The sequence below is a fragment of the Mustela putorius genome, unplaced genomic scaffold (genome assembly GCF_011764305.1).
Source record: "Mustela putorius furo isolate JIRA1106 unplaced genomic scaffold, ASM1176430v1.1 tig00000095_pilon_pilon_pilon, whole genome shotgun sequence".
NCBI lineage: Eukaryota > Metazoa > Chordata > Mammalia > Carnivora > Mustelidae > Mustela > Mustela putorius.
This window is the reverse complement of record NW_025421280.1, coordinates 27,863,582-27,882,432: the sequence shown is the minus strand read 5'-3', so window position 1 is coordinate 27,882,432 and position 18,851 is coordinate 27,863,582. Positions and strand designations below refer to the sequence as shown.

The window sequence follows — 18,851 nt, the reverse complement described above, 5'->3', positions numbered from 1 at the left end:
GGGCCTTGGAGGAAAAAGAAAAAGCCATTCTAGTCTGAAAGCACACATTAAGGAGAGTTTTTAGCCGGAGATTTAAAGGTCCAAGACAGCTGGACACAAGAGCTGCACTGGAGGTGAGGGCAGCAGGGTGGGGGGTGGCAGCGGGGGGACACAAGAGAGCTGAGGAACTGGACTTTGTTTCCAGGGTAATGGGGAGCCACAGCGGGTATGTGAACCAGAGAGGGACATGGTCAGATCCCATGATGGAAAGGTCTCTCTGGACCAGCAGGGTTGGTCATGGGAGCTAGCTGGAAGGATGATATCCTAGGACACTCTGAAAGGAAGAGACCAACCAAAAGTCAGACCTGTGCCCACGAGTCCAGAAAGTTCAGAATGATTATTTCTCGGATGAGAAAATGGAGACTGAAACCAACTGAGTCAAGATTTGGATTCAGAGAGGTCTGTCTCCTGAACCCAAAACTCAGACATCCTGTGGTTGCTGGGACTGGCCGGTGTCATCCTGCTTTCCAAATCTCCAGTTGCCCAGCCAGTAGGCTGAGGGTCAGGGATGTCCTTGCTTCCTTGGGGCCTGCAGACTGGCCTGTCTGGGCGGCCTGGCCTGGCTGACCCCCTTGCCCTGGCTTGGCGGGGCCCCAGCCGAGTGTTTCCTGCAGCAGGCGTCTCTCACCCGAGTTTCCGTATCCAGGAAATATCGCTCCTTTGTCCCTCCTGACTAGGCTGCTTTAAGCGTGGCGTTGCCAGCCCTGGCTCCTTGTGAGTCATCCCCTCCCTGTCTAGGGTCCCGGGGGATGGGCTGGGAGGGAATCAAGGCTGGGGCTGTGGGGAAGGTGGGGGGGTTGGGGTGGAGACAGCAAATGACAAGCTGAGATTCTAGATAATAATTTTTAGGCCGCTTTTCTACTGATGGGTATTTGCTTTATTTCTTGGAGTTCTTACTTCTCAGGAATAAAATCCCAGAAATGGGGTTGCTGAGTTGAAGGATTTGTGCACTTTTACTTTAATGAAATATCACCAAACTAATTTCCAGAAGGGTTACGATGAGATTTGTGTTTCTACCAGTCCTGTAGGAAAATGCCCTTTCTCTACATCTTCACTAGCAGTAGGTATTATGGCTTTTTAAATTTTTTTTCTTTTTCCTGGTCTAATGGGTTCAGTGGGATTTTCCTGTATTCCTCTAATGCACTTTTTCCTGTTTTCCCCCACAAATTTAGTGATCAGTATGTTGAAGCAGTTCCCAGCTGGACCCTGGTGCCCTTTCTGACATCTCGTCTCACCACAAAACAAAAGAAGACAAAACAAATGCCCTGAGCCTTTAGTGACACTGTTCCTGGAGCCGTTCTGGAGAGGAGGTGTTCCTCTAGTCCATGACAGGCTCATTTGCCTCAGCAACGGTTGGGGGAAATCGTCGCAAACCTTAGGAAGATGAAAGCCACAGATGGACAACCTGTTTTCTAAGAAACTGCCTTTTTTTTTTTTTTTTAAGATGTTATTTATTTGTCTGAGAGAGAGAGAGCACAAGCAGGGGGAGCACAGAGGGGTCAGAGGGAGAAGCATGCTCCCCATTGAATAAAAAGCCCGATGCAGGACTCGATCCCAGGACCCTGGGATCACTACCTGGGCCGAAGGTAACCTTTTAACTGAAGGAGCCATCCAGGTGCCCCAAATAGCAGTTATATAAAAAGTGGTTTCAGAGCTTTGAGGGAAGCTGGTGTCTCTGAGGGCTCTGTCCAGGCTGCAGGCTCTTCTGGCCCCGGGGGCATGCTGGGGGCAGGGGGTAGAGTTTTAGCTTGCAAGGTCTTCTCTCCCGCACTGCTAGGACCTGTCTTTTCAAAGCAGAAATCACCACTCCGGAGTCTTTGAAAGGATTCAGTATTTATTTAGTGCCACTAACATTAATACAGGCCACAGGCAGGGCTGGGTAGTGCGGGGAGCGGGACGGGGCTGCCGCCCTCACCGGCTATGCTGGGGTCAGTGGGTGACATTTGCCCTGGGTTTGGGTGTGGTCTGGCAGGGGAGCCTGGAGACTCTCTTGTGGGCGGGGGAGGGGGGGAATGGGGGATGGAGGCTAATGTCTTCCCATTTCCACTTCCCTAGGCCCCAGATGGAGATGAGGAGTCAGAAGACCAGAAGATTGGAGGGCGGCTGTGGCAGGGGCATGGGTTGGGGGATGGGTGGGCTGTTGTGAGCGCCTGGGCCCCTGGGTGCAGGAGGACTGTGACATCGGGCGAGGGCTGGGCAGAAGGTGTGACCGTGTGTGTGCGTGATGTCAGTGCTCTGTATCTGTGGGCGACGTGTTCCCTGCCATCGCCTCATCAGTGTGTGACATTATGGCTATGTCTGTGTGACGTCACTGCATCCACAGGGGACACCACTGCAGTGTCTGCGGACGAGGGATTGCGTGGTGCCGGTGTGGGCCTGTGAGAGAGCATCCGAGGGGGTGGTGGGGTGCGGGGAAGGATGAGTGTGGGGTGTAGGCCAAGGGCACCCACTTTGGCGAGTGTGCAGGGAGTTCAGCCGGCCGTGGCCGTGGCCCTGGCTGCTGGTCCACGCCATGGGCGTCTCGTCCACGCCGTGTCCGCAGACTGGCCGGTCGGGGCCACACCTCGGTGCCCAGGGCCTGGAGCTTCCTCAGCCACTAGGACAGGAAGGAGATGGTAAAGGTCAGTGAGACAGACAGAAGGACAAACCTTGCCCGGGCCTGCTTCCTCCCACCCCAGGCCCCGTGTTACCGCCGAGGACTCTTTGGCTCTTTTGGGGGCCTCCTTCCCCTCAGACTCCTCCTTGTTAAACCTCCCTGCGAGGGTGGGCCCGAGATGTGGGCCTCCTCGGTACACAGGTGAAGCGACAGTGGTCAGAGCAGCCACCTGCTGGGCTCCAGACCTTGGCTGCAGCCTGTCCGACTTTTAGCTTTGCTTCCCCAAGCCCCAGAGATCCTGGGAGCTTGCCCCAAAGCCCCTGTCCATACCCCCCACCCCACCCCCAGACAGGGCCTCAGTTTCTCTCCTTTGTCTCCACAGAACTAGCTCCCCACCCCCCACCCCCCCAGGGCTAGCCCCTTACTCATTCCCAGGAGGGTTTTTCCAAGGAGCCTGCCTCTCTCTCCTCACACAGTCTCCCTGGCTCCCCAGTGCCCTGCAGACAAGCCAGATCCATTCTACGGGGCATGCAAGGCTCCGCCCACTCTGTCCCTACCAGTCCTCCTCATCCGAAACTCAAGTCCTGCCAGAGTCCTCCAAGACTTCAGGAGGCCTCGCTTGCCACCACCACCCCCCCCCCCCCCCCCCCGCAGGAGCCAGCAGGCGGTCTGGAATGCCCTTCCCCCTCCTTGGCCTCGCAAAGGTTCCCGCGAGGGGTCAGGGGTTGGCTCAGACGCTGTTTCCTGGTGGGGAGGAGGGGGCCTCAGCCAAGCGCTGCTTCCTTTGGCCCCCTCCCTTCCTTCCCCGGCTCTTCCCTGGGGCCAAATGGCCTCACGTTCCTTGGCTGGCTCTGGTCCCCCCTTGCTGGCTCCAGCCTGACCAGGACTCACCCGGCTCCTGCCCTGTCGTATATCCATCCTTCACCCACTCTTGCCTGCCAGACGGCGAGGGAGAGAGTGGTCCCTGGCCATTTCTCAGAGACCAGGCTCCTAAGGCCCCATCATCATCTGCCTGGACCAGCACAGTTGCTCTTGGCCTGGTCTTTGGCTGTGGCCTTCACCCCCCCCCAACAGCGACTAGAGGGTGCCTATGGACCCCTGAGTCCAGTCACGTCCTTCCCTGCTCACTGCTGTCCCAAAGCTCCCAAAGTTGTCACCGCAGCCACAGGCCCTGTGTGACCCACACCGCCCCCCCCGCAACCCCCCCCACTTCCTACTCACCCCCTGGATTGCTCTGCCCAAGCCACACCACCTCCTCACCAGGCCCAGCCCTGTCTCAGGGCCTTGGCTTGGGCTGTGCTCTCCACCTGGTATGCCCTTCCAGGGACACCCCATCCCCCACGACCCCTCCCTCTAGTTCTCTGCCCCGACCGACCAGCATCACCCGCATGCAGGACTGAGAAGCCTGCCTGGCCTACTGTGGAAAATTCTATCCTCACACTGCCTCATCCCAATTCTGCCTCACCCACCAGCAAGGGGCCCTACAACAAGAGCTCAGGCATCTGGTCTACCCTCCGTCTGCCCCACTGGACCGGGAGCCCCACTAGACCCCTGCCTATTCCTCCTGGTGTCCTCAGCACCCAGCAGCTGCTCCAGACACAAATGGGCTGAATAAAGGAACCAAATCACAATTGTGGTGGCAATGAACTTGAGTGACACTCGCTGTGTGGCCAGCTCAGAGTCAGGGCCGGACTCCCCATCTGCAAACTTCCACAGTACAGTTGTTGAAGGAGAGAAGGCTAGGCGAGGACAGAGCACCAGTGGGACACCCTGCCACTGCCCCTGCCCCTGGGTGGGGCCTGTGGGACCTTCTTCCAGAAAGCTGCCCAGCTCTCTAAATGTGAATGCTTTGCCAGAGGGAAAGCCAACCTTGGCTTGATAACGGCCAGGTCTCCGGGATCCTGAGGGTCTTCTCTAGCATACGAAAATCCTCCTGAAACCTCCCTTTTCCTGACCTCACCCAGCTCCCAAGTATATAACCAGCCACCCCTCCTCATCCTGGTACAGCGGCTCTTTCTGCTCAGGGCTCCTGTCCCCCTGGTTTTTGTTTTGTTTTAATTAAAAAAATTTTTTTAATTATGTCTCTATTTATAAAATTTATTTGATAGACAGAGATTATGAGTAGGCAGAGGGGCAGACAGAGCGGGGGGGGGGGGGAAGCAGGCTCCCTGCTGAGCAGAGAGCCCAATGCGGGACAGCCCGATGCAGGACTCAATTCCAGGATGCTGGGATCATGACCCGGGCTGAAGGCAGAGGCTTTAACCCACTGAGCCAGGCGCCCCTGTCCCCCTGTTTTAATAAAACCACCATTTTGCACCAAAGACATCTCAAGAATTCTTTCTTTGGGGCACCTGGATGGATCAGTGGGTTAAAGCCTCTGCCTTTCGGCTCGGGTCATGGTCCCAGGGTCCTGGGATGGAGCCCTGCATCAGGTTCTCTGCCTGGTGGGGAGCCTGCTTTCCCTCTCCCTCATCCTGCCTCTCTACCTACTTGTGATCTCTTCTGTCAAATAAATAAATCTTAAAAAAAAAAAAAAGAATTATTTCTTGGTTGGTGGCTCCGGACCTCACCCCACTGAAGAACCTCACCTATATTCTTTTTTTTTTTTTAAGATTTTATTTATTTATTTGACAGAGAGAGATCACAAGTAGGCAGAGAGGCGGGCAGAGAGAGAGAGGAGGAGGAAGCAGGCTCCCTGCTGAGCAGAGAGCTCGATGCGGGGCTCGATCCCAGGACCCTGGGATCACAACCTGAGCCGGAGGCAGAAGCTTTAACCCACTGAGCCACCCAGGCGCCCCTACCTCACCTATATTCTAAAACCTCCTCACAACTCTTGCCTTATCCAGCCCCCGGGCCCCGAAACCAGTATTTACTTATTTGTCTTTACGTTGCTTGTGTGTGTTTAACTTAAATAAATGGATATCCACAGGACACAGTCTTGTCAGGAAAAAGGAAATCTAGTGCACTTGCCATCAAGAAAGAATGACTTAGGGGCGCCTGGGTGGCTCAGTGGGTTAAGCTGCTGCCTTCAGCTCAGGTCATGATCTCAGGGTCCTGGGATTGAGTCCCGCATCGGGCTCTCTGCTCAACAGGGAGCCTGCTTCCTCCTCTCTCTCTGCCTGCCTCTCTGCCTACTTGTGATCTCTGTCTGTCAAATAAATAAATAAAATCTTAAAAAAAAAAAAAAAAAAGAAAGAAAGAATGACTTAAAAGGGTCCACGGGAAAACCAAGACTTTGTGTTCTGGTCCAGCTGATGGGAGGGTCCTGGGTTGGCCCTGGCTTTGGGATCGCGGCGACAGCTGTAAGTGGGAGCATGTTAGCAGCTCAGAGACTGACTGCATCAAGGTCAGAAGGAGTAAGAGTGGAAAAGGAAGGCCCTCTCCTGATCAGAGGGTGTGGGGGGAGCTGAGTGATTGGTGCTGGACCTCAGCCCTGGCCCCTGACTGGAGGCATGTAAAATTCTGATGATGTGATTCTACAGCCTGTGGTTTGCCTACGCTAGCCCACCCAGGAGCTGGCCTCACTGGGACGCCAAGCCAGAGCCGATGGCCGCTTTCTCAGGGGGAAGGTGAATCAAGACTGGAGCACAGAGGGCCAACGTCCCTTCCTGAGACCTGGCAGAGAGAAGCAGGAGGGGCCCTGCTTTAAGTACTTATTGTTTTCTCTGTGGAGGGATGTCTTTGGGGGTAAACAATGTCAAGAGCTTCCCCTTTCTCCACCTGGGACTGGTCTGGGCTGGGAGCCTGGCTCTGGCCCTAACTCACTGACGCATGACCCCAGGCTGGTCACTTCCCTGGGGCCACAGTTCCCTCCTCTGAAAAGTGGGGATAAGAATAGAACCTCCTTCCTTGCCATGTTGGCTTTGGGCCAAGATGGAGAGAGGAAAACTGTTTGCTTGGAGCAGGGTCTTCTCTCCATCCTCCTGCTTCCCTCCCCGTGGACTGCCTGAGGCTGAAGGATTTCTCCCAGACGGAGCCATCCAGAACGGAAGGGAAAGTGTTGTGAGGAGGTGAGCTCCCCGTCAGAGGGCGTATGTAAGAGGAGCCATAGAGGAAATGGAGCTGGATGTGGAGGACTACCCCCACCCCGGGATTTGAAGACAACCCTCTGGAAGTCAATTTGTCCCCAGGCTGAGATAGACCAGGCTGACCACAGCCTTGCTGGCAGAGCTATGGGAGAGGCACAGGCTTGGGGTTGGCAGAATTTGACTTAAAATCCCCGGTGTCGCCCGGAGCCCAGGGTCCTAAACTGTGAATGGCAGTGCCCTTCCCAAACTCCTTGCCCAGCGATATGGTACTGCGCGGGGACCGTAGCCACCATCTGGGAGGGAAGAACAGGATGTTCTCGAGGCGGTGGCCTGAGTCACCTTCCCTGTGATGCACAGGCTGTACTCTGGGAGGGGGCATGGGGGGGCAGGGTACAGACACAGAGCCCTGACCTGAGTCTGTGCACATGTGCCTCGATGCGCCTTGCTGCAATACCCAGCCCCTGGCTTTACATGCCTGTGGACAGCACTTCACAGTTAGCGAAGAGTTTCCATGCCCTTGATTTCAGAGACCTCTGTTTTTGTAGTGGTTAGAAAGAGAGGCTCAGAGGGGTCTCTGCACTGCTGCTGCTCCCCCTCCTCCCTTCCTTAGCTCCAGCCAACCCCCATCCCCCAGCCTGGCCTCTGAGCCTTTACCCTGGCTCTTCTCATCATCCAGAGCGCTGTATCTTCTGCCCTTTCCCAGACCAGCTTGGGCCCATCCTCCAGCTCAAAGGCCTCCTCCTCACCGAAGCCCTCTCTTGCCGGCCTGGAGTCCAAGAGCCTGGGTTTGAGTCCCCAGCTCTGCCACTCCCCGGCTGTGTTACCTGGGCCACGGCGCACACCTTCTCTGTGCCTCATTTTCCTCATCTGGAAAGTGGGAGGTGATGACAGTGGCTTGCCCACTGATTAGGGTTGTGAGGGTTCAGGGAGTTAAGCTGGCGAAGTGCTTCCGACTGTGCTGAACTCACAGTAAGCCGCCCGTAACTGTAGGCTCTTGGGCTCTCTTTTCATGGCTCCTTCGCTGTTTCTTTCACCCCTTAATGAGGGAGTTCCATGAATGGGTCTGCATGGGTCTTAGTCATGACTATGTTCCCAGGACCCAGCATAGGGCCTGGTAGACAGCCAGCACTCAATTAAGGAAGCACCTAGTGCGAGATGAGCCTCCTTCCACCCCTAGTTCTCTTCCCAGCCTCCCCGGAAGCCCTGAGACTGAACTATCTCAGTCTGCACAGTGCCTTACCTGGGTGGGGCTACAGCATTGCCTACAGGCCTCTGGGATTCCAGGATCCTTCTCTTGAACTCCTCCAGGACAGCTGGGTCTGTGGTGAGAGGGAGGGGTCAGGTTCAACCAACCGCCCCAACCCTGGGCGAGGGGTGGCGCAGCAGCCCCAATAGCAGGGCTGAGATGGGAGAAGAAGCAGAAAGGACCATCCCCGAATGCCTTCCTGGCCCTGCTTTCTGTCACTCACCGATGGGCTGGCGGTTGGGGACAGGGGCCACAGGTCTGGGCATAGGCATCGGCTGTGACTGTAGGAAGAAAGATGGTGGGAGGTTGGCAGAAGTCGGGACCCCTGAACCAGAATCCCATGGAGCCTCCTGCTCCTTTATGCCCTTGGATGCTTGGGTCAGAGTTCCTTCCAGGGCGGGGAAACAGACCCGGGAGACAGATACCCGTATTAACGGGTGTACGTGCACCCACCTGCCCTTAAGGGACTGGGAACTCTGGAAGCCGGGTTTCCTGAGAGCTTGCTGGAGCTTACCTCGGTCTCCCCTACAATCTTAGTTCCAACCCGACCCCAATTCATGACCCCAACTGAGTGCATCCACCCAACACGGGACCCAGCCCCACTCTAGGCTGAAGCTGACTCACTCTGTAAACTCGCTGCCTTCTCTCCAATGACCCTGAACCTGAAATCCAAAGCCAGCTTTAAACTCAATCACCTAAAATCCAAATCCAACATGAAAACAGCACTTTCTTTAGACTCAAACCCTGACCTAAACCCAATCCCCATGACAAACCTGATCAAAGGTCATAACTTGACATCCAACTCGGACCCCAACCCGTTCCTTAGACCTGGCTGCCATGAAAAAAACACTCCGAGCCTCCTTCCCCCAGCCCAGCCCTGGATGCCACCACGGCCACCCAGAAACACTTTCCCAATACCACACTCACTCCAACTCAACCTTAGACCCTAGACTTTACCTCAAATGGAACCTCAACCCAGCCCCACTCCAAAATGAGCCCCTGTGCAGTTTCTACTCTATACCCAGCCCTGACCCTCACCCCTCCCCAGGTCCCCTTACCCTAACTCAGGGTCACCCAGTCTTTCATTTCAAATATATTCCGAGGCCAGCCCAATTCAACCCTCAGTCAGCAACCCCAAACCCCAATCAATTTCAACTCCTAACCCATGGTCAGCACCAATCCCAATCCTAATGCCCACGAAATCCTAAATCCACCCTTGGTCCCAAACCTCTAATCATCTCTAGCCCCACCAGTCACCTTTGCTCAGCTGAGCTTCAACTCCAACTTTGGGGGCTCCACTCAACCGAACAGAAGCCATTGAGATCCTGCACCCAATGTTAAACTCACTGGTCGCCCTGCACGTGACCCCTGGCCTGACTTTCAACCTTTCCCCACAATCCAAACTCAGCACAACCCCAATTCTAAGACTCACGTGATCTTCAATGAAACCCTAACTTTCATTCAAACCAACCCTAAACACGGTGGTCACTAAGAACTCACCTTCACCTAAACACAAGCCATGCTTCGCATCACGCCTTCCTCTAGACCAGCCTTACTTTTCAGTCTCACTGCCAACCCCCACTTCATGGCTCCTGATCTGTCAACTCAGACACTTCCCCACCCCGACACCAACCCTCCATGAATCCCCCGTCCTTACCCTGAACCAATCTGGAGGCCCACCAGGCACCCTAAACTCAATCCCAACCCTTAATCCTTTCTCCATGTTCTTCCAAACTCAACCCCAATCCTGTGTCATTGACACTCTCAAGTGCGGTAAGTAACCAGACCTAGACTGCAAAGCTCACCTCAACGCCCTAAGACATCACCACCAACACAACCCCCAGACCTGACCCCAGTGCAACCTGAGTCCGGTGCCCTCTAGCCCACCTTGGCCTTGATGCAGGTGTCCAGGGTGGAGCTGCTGACGGCCAGCTGCATTTTGAGCTGCTCTGCCTCCTGCCTCTTCTCCTCCAGCAACTTGGCCATGTTGTCCCGCTCCTTCCGTAGTGCCACCTTCTCCTCCAGGGCGAGCTGTGTCTGCCGGGCACATTCGGCCTGGAGCTTGGCCTCCCGGGCCTGGGCCTCCTTCTGCACCTTCTCCTTGGCCTCCTGACTGGCCCGCAGGGCCTCCTCGACCTCCAACTTCTGGCGCTGGATGTCCAAGTTCTCGCGGGCCACACGCTCTATGCCAGCCCGCAGGCTCCGGGCCAGCTCCTCCACCTTGGTGCTCATGAGGGCGGGCATTTGGTCGCAGCTTCTCCGGGCGGAGGCTATTTCTGAGCCAAGGGGATGGTACAGGTTATAGCCCATCGAGTCCAGGGTACGGGGGATAATGGAGTCCCTCCAGAGGTTACGCAGCTCCATCTCAAACTTGTCCTTGTCCAGTGGGAGGCAGAGGGCCTGCACCTTCTGCAGGCGGTCCTCAGCCAGCTGTCGCTCCTGCTGCTGCTGCTTCTGGATCTTGCCACACTCAGCCAGCTTCTCCTCCACCACTCCCTTGCTCATCATCAGACCCTGCTTGTCTTTGGTGCATACTTCCTTCTCCTTGGCCAACTCTACCTCCAGCGTCTTGGCTTTATGGTTCAGCATGAAGAACAAAGCTATAGAGACATGACAAGACATCTCTGAAAGGGTGGGGGTTGCCAGGAGACTTAGCACACTGGCTCCCTACTACCCAGACCAGATCACTCACCATTGCAGCTCTTGTTGGTCTCCTTAAGTTGCTCTTGGCATTGCTTCTCACTCAAGATGATGGCCGCCATGTATGGTTGGTTGCTCACGTAGGTCATCTAATGGGAGGGGACATAAGACAGAGCTCACCGTCCAGCACCCGTGGGTCCCCCTTGCTCCTGGTTTGCCCAGACCCTCTGGGCTGGGGCCCCAGATCCCACACACGGTTGGCCTGGGTTGGTCCAGTTTACAAGGGCATGACTCCTATATAGGGGATGCTGGTTGGATCTTTTTTTTTTTCTTTTAAAGATTTTATTTATTTATTTGACACAGAGAGATCACAAGTAGGCAGAGAGGCAAGCAGAGAGAGAGAGGAAAAAGCAGGCTTCCTGCCGAGCAGAGAGCCTGATGTGGGACTCGATCCCAGGACCCTGAGATCATGACCTGAGCTGAAGACAGAGGCCTAACCCACCCTGCTGGTTGGATCTTTAAAAGTTGTTACAGTTAATACTATATGCTAATAATACTTCTTATTTATTTTTTTTAATTTTTAAAGATGTTATTTATTTATTTATTTATTTGACAGAGAGAGAGAGCCCAAGCAGGGGGAAGGACAGAGGGAGAGGGAGAAGCAGCTCTCTGTTGAGCAGGGAAACAGATGCGGGGGTCAATCCCAAGACCCTGGGATCATGACCTGAACTGAAGGCAGATGTGTAACCAACTGAGCTATCCAGGTGCCCCTGGTCAACTTCTTTTTGACAAGGATGCTGTTAGGAATTGAATTGTATCTCCCCATTCATAAATGGAAGTCCTAACCCCTGGTACCTCAGAATATGACTGTATTTGGAGATAGCATATTTAACGGTGTGATTAAGTTAACATAAAGTCATTAGGGTGGGCCCTTATCCAATATGACCGGTGTCCTTATAGGAGGACATTTGGACACCCAGAAATCCACAGAGGGAAGATGACATAAAGACACAGTGAGAAGGTGGCCATCTGTAAGGCAAGGAGTGGGCCCTGCTCCTGTAATCAATTCTTCCCTCCTAACCCTCCAAAGAAATTCACATCTTGACCTCGTTTATGTGCGAAAATAAATTTCCATTGTTTAAGCCACCCAATTTGTGGTACTTTGTTAGTAAGGCAGCCCTAGAAAATTAACAGAGGCTGCAAAATCACTCCATGGGGAAAATAAAGAGTCTTTTCAACAAATAGTGCTGGCATAGCTAGATCGCCACATGTTAAGGAATGAATTTGAACCCCTACCTCACACCATATACAAAAAATTTACTCAAAGTAGCTCAATGACCCCAATATAAGAACTAAAACTGTAGAACTCTTTTTTAAAAAAGATTTTATTTATTTATTTGACACACAGAGAAAGATCACAAGTAGGCAGAGAGGCAGGCAGAGAGAGAGAGGAAGAAGGCTCCTTGCTGAGCAGAGAGTCCGACGAGAGGCTCAATCCCAGGACCCTGAGATCATGTGGGGCTCGATCCCAGGACCTTGAAATCATGACCTGAGCTGAAGGCAGAGACTTTAACCCACTGAGCCACCCAGGCGCCCCTATAGAACTCTTTAGAAGAAAACAGAGGTGTTAACTCTGCATGACTTTGGATTTGGCAATGGTACCTTTCTTTCTCTCTTTAAGATTTTATTCATTTATTTGGTAGAGAGAGAGCACAGAGCAGTGGGAAGGGGCAGAGGGAGAGGGAGAGGGAGAAGCAGACTCCCTGCTGAGCAATTGCTCCCCCCTCCCCCGGCAATGGTTTCTTAGATGTGACACCAGAAGCACAAACAAGGAGAAAAACAGATAAATTGGACTTCATCAAAATTAAAGATTTCTGGGCTTTAAAGGATTCTATCAAGGGAAAAGACTATGGAATCACTATATCATATAGCTGAAACTGACATAACATTATGTGTCAACTCTACAGGGAGAAGACAACCCAAAGATGGGAGAAAATATTTGCAAAGAATGTATTTGATGATAGGACTAGTATCCGGAATATATAAAAGTAAATTCTTATGGATCAATATAGAGAGATAACTTGGGGCGCCTGGGTGGCTCAGTTGGTTAAGTGGCTGCCTTCAGCTCAGGTCATGATCCCAGCATCCTGGGATCGAGTCCCACTCAGCAGGGAGCCTGCTTCTCCCTCTGCCTCTGCCTGCCACTCTGTCTGCCTGTGCTCACTCTCTCTGACAAATAAATAAATAAAATCTTTAAAAAAACACACAAACTTTCACATACATGTTTATAGCAATCACTGAGGGATGGGAACAATCCAAGGGTCCATCAATGGGTGAATGAACAAAATGAGGTCCATCCACAGAATGGAATATTACTCAGCCATAAAAAGGAACAAAACCGTGAAACATGCTACAATGTGGGCGAACCTTCAAAACGTCATTTAGAAACAAGATGGGATCAGGAGGGGGACAAACCGTAAGAGACTCTTAATCTCACAAAACAAACTGAGGGTTGCTAGAGGGAGGCCGTAGGAAGAGGGTGGTGGGGTGATGGACATTGGGGAAGGTATGTGCTATGGTGAGTGCTGTGAAGTATGTAAGCCTGTCAGTTCACAGACCTGTACCCCTGGGGCTAATAATACATTATATGTTAAGATAAATAAAAAATTAAAAACCAAACCAAACCAAACAAAAAACATCATTTAGTATGACTCCTGTTGTAGGATCCCATTTATACGAAACGTCCAGAACAGGCAAATTCATAAAGACAGAAAGCAGTGGTTGCCAGGAGCTGGGGGAGGGGGAGGCTGGGGAGTGACTGCTCATGGGGATGGGGTTTCTTTTCCAGAGTGATGGAATGTTCTAAAATCAATTGTGAATCACTCTGTGAAGGTGCTCAAAATTGTTGAACTATACACTTTTAATTAGGTGAGCTGTAGAGCATATGAATTATATTTCCATAAAGCTGTTTTTCCTTTAAAGATTTTATTTATCTATTTGACAGAGAGAGTGAGTGAGATAGAGAATATGAGTTGGGGGAGGAACAGAGGTAGAGGGAGACGCAGACTCTCCACTGAGCAGGAACCCGACTTGGGGCTGGACCCCAGGATCCTGGGATCATGAGCCGAGCCAAAGGCAGACGCTTAACCTGGTGAGCCACCCAGGTACCCTTGTGTCTTCCCTGGGCTTGACTGACTGAGCCACTCAGGTGTCCCTCAATAAAGCTGTTGTTTTTTTTTTAAGATTTTATTTATCCATTTGACAGACAGAGACAAGTAGGCAGAGAGGCAGAGAGAGAGAGAGAGGGGGAAGCAGGCTCCCTGCTGAGCAGAGAGCCCGATGTGGGGGTCGATCCCAGGACCCTGAGATCATGACCTGAGCCGAAGGCAGAGGCTTAACCCACTGAGCCACCCAGGTGCCCCAATAAAGCTGTTTTTAAAGGAAGTTCTTACAATGCTGCAAGGTGTGCTTTCCAAGCTTTGGAACAGAACCCTCTGCAGTGGGCACCTGGGTGGCTCAATCAGGTAAGTGTTTGCCTTAGGCTCAGGTCATGATCCCAGGGTCCTGGGATCGCGCGCGTCCCACATCAGGATTCTTGTTCAGCTGGGAGCCTGCTTTTCCCTCTGTCTGCCGCTCCCCCTGGTTGTGCTCTCTCTCTCTGTCAAATTAATTAATTCATTAATTAATATCTTTTTTAAAAAAGATTTTCCTTATTTGACAGACAGAGATCACAACTAGGCAGAGAGGCAGGCAGAGAGAGAGGAGGAAGCAGGCTTCCTGCTGAGCAGAGAGCCAAGGAAGGGCTCGATCCCATGATCCCGGGATCATTACCTAAGCCAAAGGCAGAGGCTTTAACCCACTGAGCCACCCAGGAGCCCCCATTAATTAATATCTTAAAAACAAAAGCAGAAACCTTCTGCAGAAATATAACAGGTAAAGCAGTGCAGAATGTGGAGGGTTTGTCTTCCTGTCATTCCTTGTCATTCCTTTGGAAGCGGGTTGTGTGCTAATGCCCTGGGCTCAGGGGGAAGGCAGGAATTGCTCTGGACGTTCTAGTGACTTTTGCTTTAAAAAAGCCACCTAGGGGGCGCCTGGGTGGCTCAGTGGGTTAAGCCGCTGCCTTAGGCTCAGGTCATGATCTCAGGGTCCTGGGATCGAGTCCCGCATCGGGCTCTCTGCTCAGCGGGGAGCCTGCTTCCCTCTCTCTCTCTCTCTCTCTGCCTGCCTCTCCATCTACTTGTGATTTCTCTCTGTCAAATAAATAAATAAAATTAAAAAAAATTAAAAAAAATAAATAAAAAATAAAAAAGCCACCGAAGAAGAAGATCTGGAGGTTTCGATAACATGCGCCGGATCCAAAAATGAAATGAGAAAGAGGCTTTCTTCCTGGTGGAGGAAGCGAAAAGAGGAGGTCTCTGGGTGCTCCTTCTGGACCCCAAGTGCCAAGTGAGGGTCCCAGCAGCTTGACCCAGGCAGGGTGGAGCAGACCCTAAAAATAGCACTGAGTTAGAGTCACCTGGGTGGCTCCATCATTAAGCATCTGCCTTTGAATTGGGTCATGATCCTAGGGTCCTGGGATCAAGCCCCACATGGGGCTGCCTGCTCAGCGGGGAGCCTGCTTCTCCCTCTCCCACTCTCTCTGCTGTGTTCCCTCTCTCACTGTATCTCTGTCAAATAAATAAATAAAATCTTTTTTTAAAAAATCACTGAGTTAAATTCTCTTTTCACTTCCAGGATCTCGGGGCCAGAAGTATAGTTGCCCCAGCAGAGAATTAAAGAAAAATCACTTTTCTTAGCATGGCCAGGACTAGGGAATACCAAGATTCACCGGCTACCTTTGGACACTTGGGGCTGCCGTGGCATGGGTAGGGTGGGGAGCATGCACCCTGAAACTAGAGAACCTCCAGTGGCCTTGAAGAAAATCCCAAGAGGTTCCAGCCCAGAGAAATTTGTCAACACGAGGGAGAAAAAAAAAACCCCAAAACCAAAAAACAAACAAACTGTGATTTTCAAATGCTGTATTTGTAAAGATGCAGATTCTTGGGTTTCTAAAATTCTACGATGGGAGGAGTTTAGGGTCCTGGGATGTGTGTGAGTATCTAAAACTTTATGATCTTAGAATTCCTGATAGCCCCTGGACCAGACCACTGTGTGTCTCCTGGAAGATGGAAATGGGCCAAGTCCTGGGGAACTGGGAAGTCTGAGGGGGCACGTCCTGGCCTGGAAGCTGGTTCAAAGGGAAACACAGCCCTGTTCTGGGATCCAAGGGGGGACCTGACTTATTCTGGGGACCTGAGGGGGACCCACCTTGCTCTGGGATCTGAGACAGGGAGACATTGACCTTCTCAGGGCAGGTGTGAGGGGGGCCGAGCACGTCTTTCCTGGACGGTAGGGAGGGCTGGGTGGTCTGAGGCCCCAGCAGAGGCCTTTTCTTCCTTCCATTCTCCCCCTACCCCCCACCTCAGCCAGCATGTGGGGGGAAACTGAGGCTGCCTCCATCCAGCCTTCCCCTCTGGCCCTCGCATCGCTCACCCCATTCTGCTGAGACCCAAGGAATGCAGCCCCAGCCTCAAGGTCTCCCAGAGAAAGCACATGTGTGAGAAAGCGGGAGATTGTCTTGCCAGGGGCATAGGACATGAGCTGAGGGAGCAAGAAGGTGGCAGTCTCCTCTAGATGCTCGGGAGTGCCACCAGGACCCTTCCCTGGGGCCGCCCGCCTCTGCCCTGCCCCCAGCCCCCAAGCTGCCTTCCCCAACTCAGGCTTTCACTTCCCCCTCCTCAAAAGGGTTTGGAACTTCTCCTTACCTCAAGGGACTCAATGATGAGATACTTCTAAAGTGGACCCCCAGCACAAGGCAAATGGAAACTGTTCATACTTCTTCCTCAGTAAGCACCGAAAGTGCTGGGTTTTTGTTTAGCTAGTTCTCTCTTGCTGCTATGTGCGGGCACATTCTGAATGCTTTAAGTGTGTAGGAGGTCATGGGCCCAGGGCTGCTGCCAATCCACAGCCAGGATGCCCAGTGAAACTTAAGTTCCAGATAGAGGGGCGCCTGGGAGGCTCAGTGGGTTCCTCTGCCTTCAGCTCAGGTCATGGACTCAGGGTCCTGGGATTGAGACCCTGCATTGGGCTCTCTGCTCAGCGGGGAGCCTGCTTCTCCCTCTCTCTCTGCCTGCCTCTCTGCCTACTTGTGATCTCTGTCTGTCAAATAAATAAATAAAATCTTTTTTTAAAAAAGTGCAGCTAGATAGTGAATACAGGGGTGCCTGGGTGGCTCAGCTGGTTAAACGTCTGCCTTCAGCTCAGGTCATGATCTCAGGATCCTGAGATCAAGCCCCACATCTGGCTCCCTGTTCAGAGGGAAGTCTGCTTCTCTCTCTCCCTACTGCTTGTGCTCTCTTTCTATATATATCAAATAAATAAATAAAATCATTAAAAGAAAACAAGATAGTAACTACATTCTTTTTTTTTTTAAAGGTTTTATTTATTTATTTGACAGAGAGAGATCACAAGCAGGCAGAGAGGCAGGCAGAGAGAGAGGAGGAAGCAGGCTCCCGGCTGAGCAGAGAGCCCGATGCGGGGCTCGATCCCAGGACCCCGGGACCACGACCTGAGCCGAAGGCAGCGGCTTAACCCACTGAGCCACCCAGGCGCCCCAGTAACTACATTCTTTTAGGATAAGTGTATCCCCAATATCGTATGGGACATACTTGTACTAACGAACTACACATGGCTTATCCACATGGGCTCCTCACATGACACAGAGGGTCTATGACTGCCTCTGGCTCCTGGACAAAGGCACGGGAGCTCAGATTGGGGAGGGGGACCTACCCAGAGCGCCCAGGGAAGGCGTCTGGCCCGTGGCCTTACCAGGTCAGCCTGACACTGGCGGAAGCTGGCGTTGATCCTGTCCAGGTCACGGCGGGCGCCCAGCAGCATCTGCGAGGTGGTCTCCTTGGCGCGGGAGGTGAGGTTGAGATCCTTGGACAGGTTGGCCTGGGAGGCCGTGAGCTCCACGACCTGGTTGTATAGGCTCTCGGCCCGGCGCTCGGTGGCCTGCAGGTTAGATTCCGTGCTCACGTGCACGTTGCCATAGACCATGAAGAGGACGAGGCCCAGGATGATCAGAAACTGAATGAGTGAAACAAAGAGGAAGAAGTAGCGCAGGTAGTACCAGCAGTCCCTCGGACTGCCCCCTGCCCGAGAGTAGGGTCCTCCGTGCTCCATTGCCAAGCCCATCTCTGCCTGGGGCCCGCGGTGCTGTTCTGCTGGTTGGCCTGCGTTGGGTGGCGGCCGCTGCCCCTTGTGCTCACCCTGCCATGGAGCGGGGGGAGTGTTTATATTACTCCTCTTAATACTTCCTCTGCCTGGCTCCTTCCTGACCAGGAGGAAATGGGGGCTGTGGGTTATCACAACACTCCCACCCTGGCTGTGAAGGGAGGGGCCGCGGCGCTGCTGGATTTCTGATAGTCCCTGGGTGGGGCACCAGCTGGGTGACGGGGGTGGGGGGACTTCTTTGGCTCCTCGGAGCCTCAGTTTCCCCACCTGCCCTTGCTCCGTGCCAAGCACTATCCTCACTATTCTCAGCACTGGCTGCATACTGTCTCCTGTCATCGACCCCTGTGGAGTGGAGGAGGAAACTGAGGCACAGGGAAGCAAAGGGACCGTCCCTGGGTCTCGCACTGTGAGTTCACAGAGCTGGGCTTCCCTCTCGGAGGACTGGCTATGGATATGCATCCGCCTCATGAGCTAAATCAGGTGGAGTGCTTGGCCCAGAGCTGGGCAAACAGAAGGAGCTCATCAGGGCTTCCCAGAGGGCTGACCCGTGGATGGCCATGGCCCAGGCTCCCTGAGGTGTCACTCGCGGCCCTGCTCACACAAGTGCTGCATAAGTACTCAGGGAGCAGTGTAGGCGGCAGTGAACTTGGAGCTGGCCGAGCAGGCTTGACCCAGCTGAGCTCGAGGGAGGGGTTTCTCCTGTCTGTTCTCAGTTTCCCCTTCCGTGAGATTGGTTTCCCTGTGCTGTTCTGAGATAGGGCCAGGGAGGGGGCCCATAAGAGAGGGTTTGTGGTTTTGTTATTACTATAATATCCTGCTGGAAGTGTTATTTCGGGACTCTGTGAGATGGTGAATGGGAAGTGCTAGATAGGTGGGGTTGAACTGCACATTGGGTCACCCCCAGGTGGGTGTGAAGGGGTTTTGGGGACCAAGGAGCAAAGGAATTGTGCCCCTCTTCTGCCTATCCCCCAAGAACCAGGAGGTCCAGAAAAACTCCCCATGCTGGATGAGGTGTCAGCCTCAGACC

The 18,851-nt window shown here is 53.1% G+C and overlaps 1 protein-coding gene across 3 annotated transcripts; it reads right to left on the bottom strand.

The window, feature by feature from the left end:
* Positions 1-1,855: 1,855 nt before the first annotated feature.
* Positions 1,856-17,892, bottom strand: LOC101672830 (plasmalemma vesicle associated protein). Of its 3 annotated transcripts, none has more exons than XM_045081949.1 (6): positions 17,417-17,892; positions 10,602-10,698; positions 9,797-10,533; positions 8,133-8,190; positions 7,904-7,982; positions 1,856-2,635 (listed from the first exon to the last, which is right to left on the bottom strand). In XM_045081949.1, the coding sequence occupies exons 1-6, from the start codon at positions 17,783-17,785 to the stop codon at positions 2,629-2,631; spliced, it is 1,347 nt and encodes a 448-aa protein (XP_044937884.1). In that variant the 5' UTR covers positions 17,786-17,892; the 3' UTR covers positions 1,856-2,628. The 3 variants fall into 3 exon arrangements, with proteins under 3 accessions (XP_044937884.1, XP_004761092.1, XP_004761091.1); XM_004761035.3 differs by having other exon boundaries at positions 9,797-10,482; positions 17,417-17,891; XM_004761034.3 differs by having other exon boundaries at positions 9,797-10,509; positions 17,417-17,889.
* Between the last annotated feature and the right edge of the window lie 959 nt (positions 17,893-18,851).

Coding starts and splice junctions, on each gene's coding strand:
- LOC101672830 (XM_045081949.1), bottom strand. CDS start 17,785: ATGGGCTTGGCAATGGAGCACGGAGGACCCTACTCTCGGGCAGGGGGC. Junction 10,699..17,416: donor GCCAGTGTCAGGCTGACCTG/GTAAGGCCACGG, acceptor CCCTCCCATTAG/ATGACCTACGTGAGCAACCA. Junction 10,534..10,601: donor GACCAACAAGAGCTGCAATG/GTGAGTGATCTG, acceptor CCACCCTTTCAG/AGATGTCTTGTCATGTCTCT.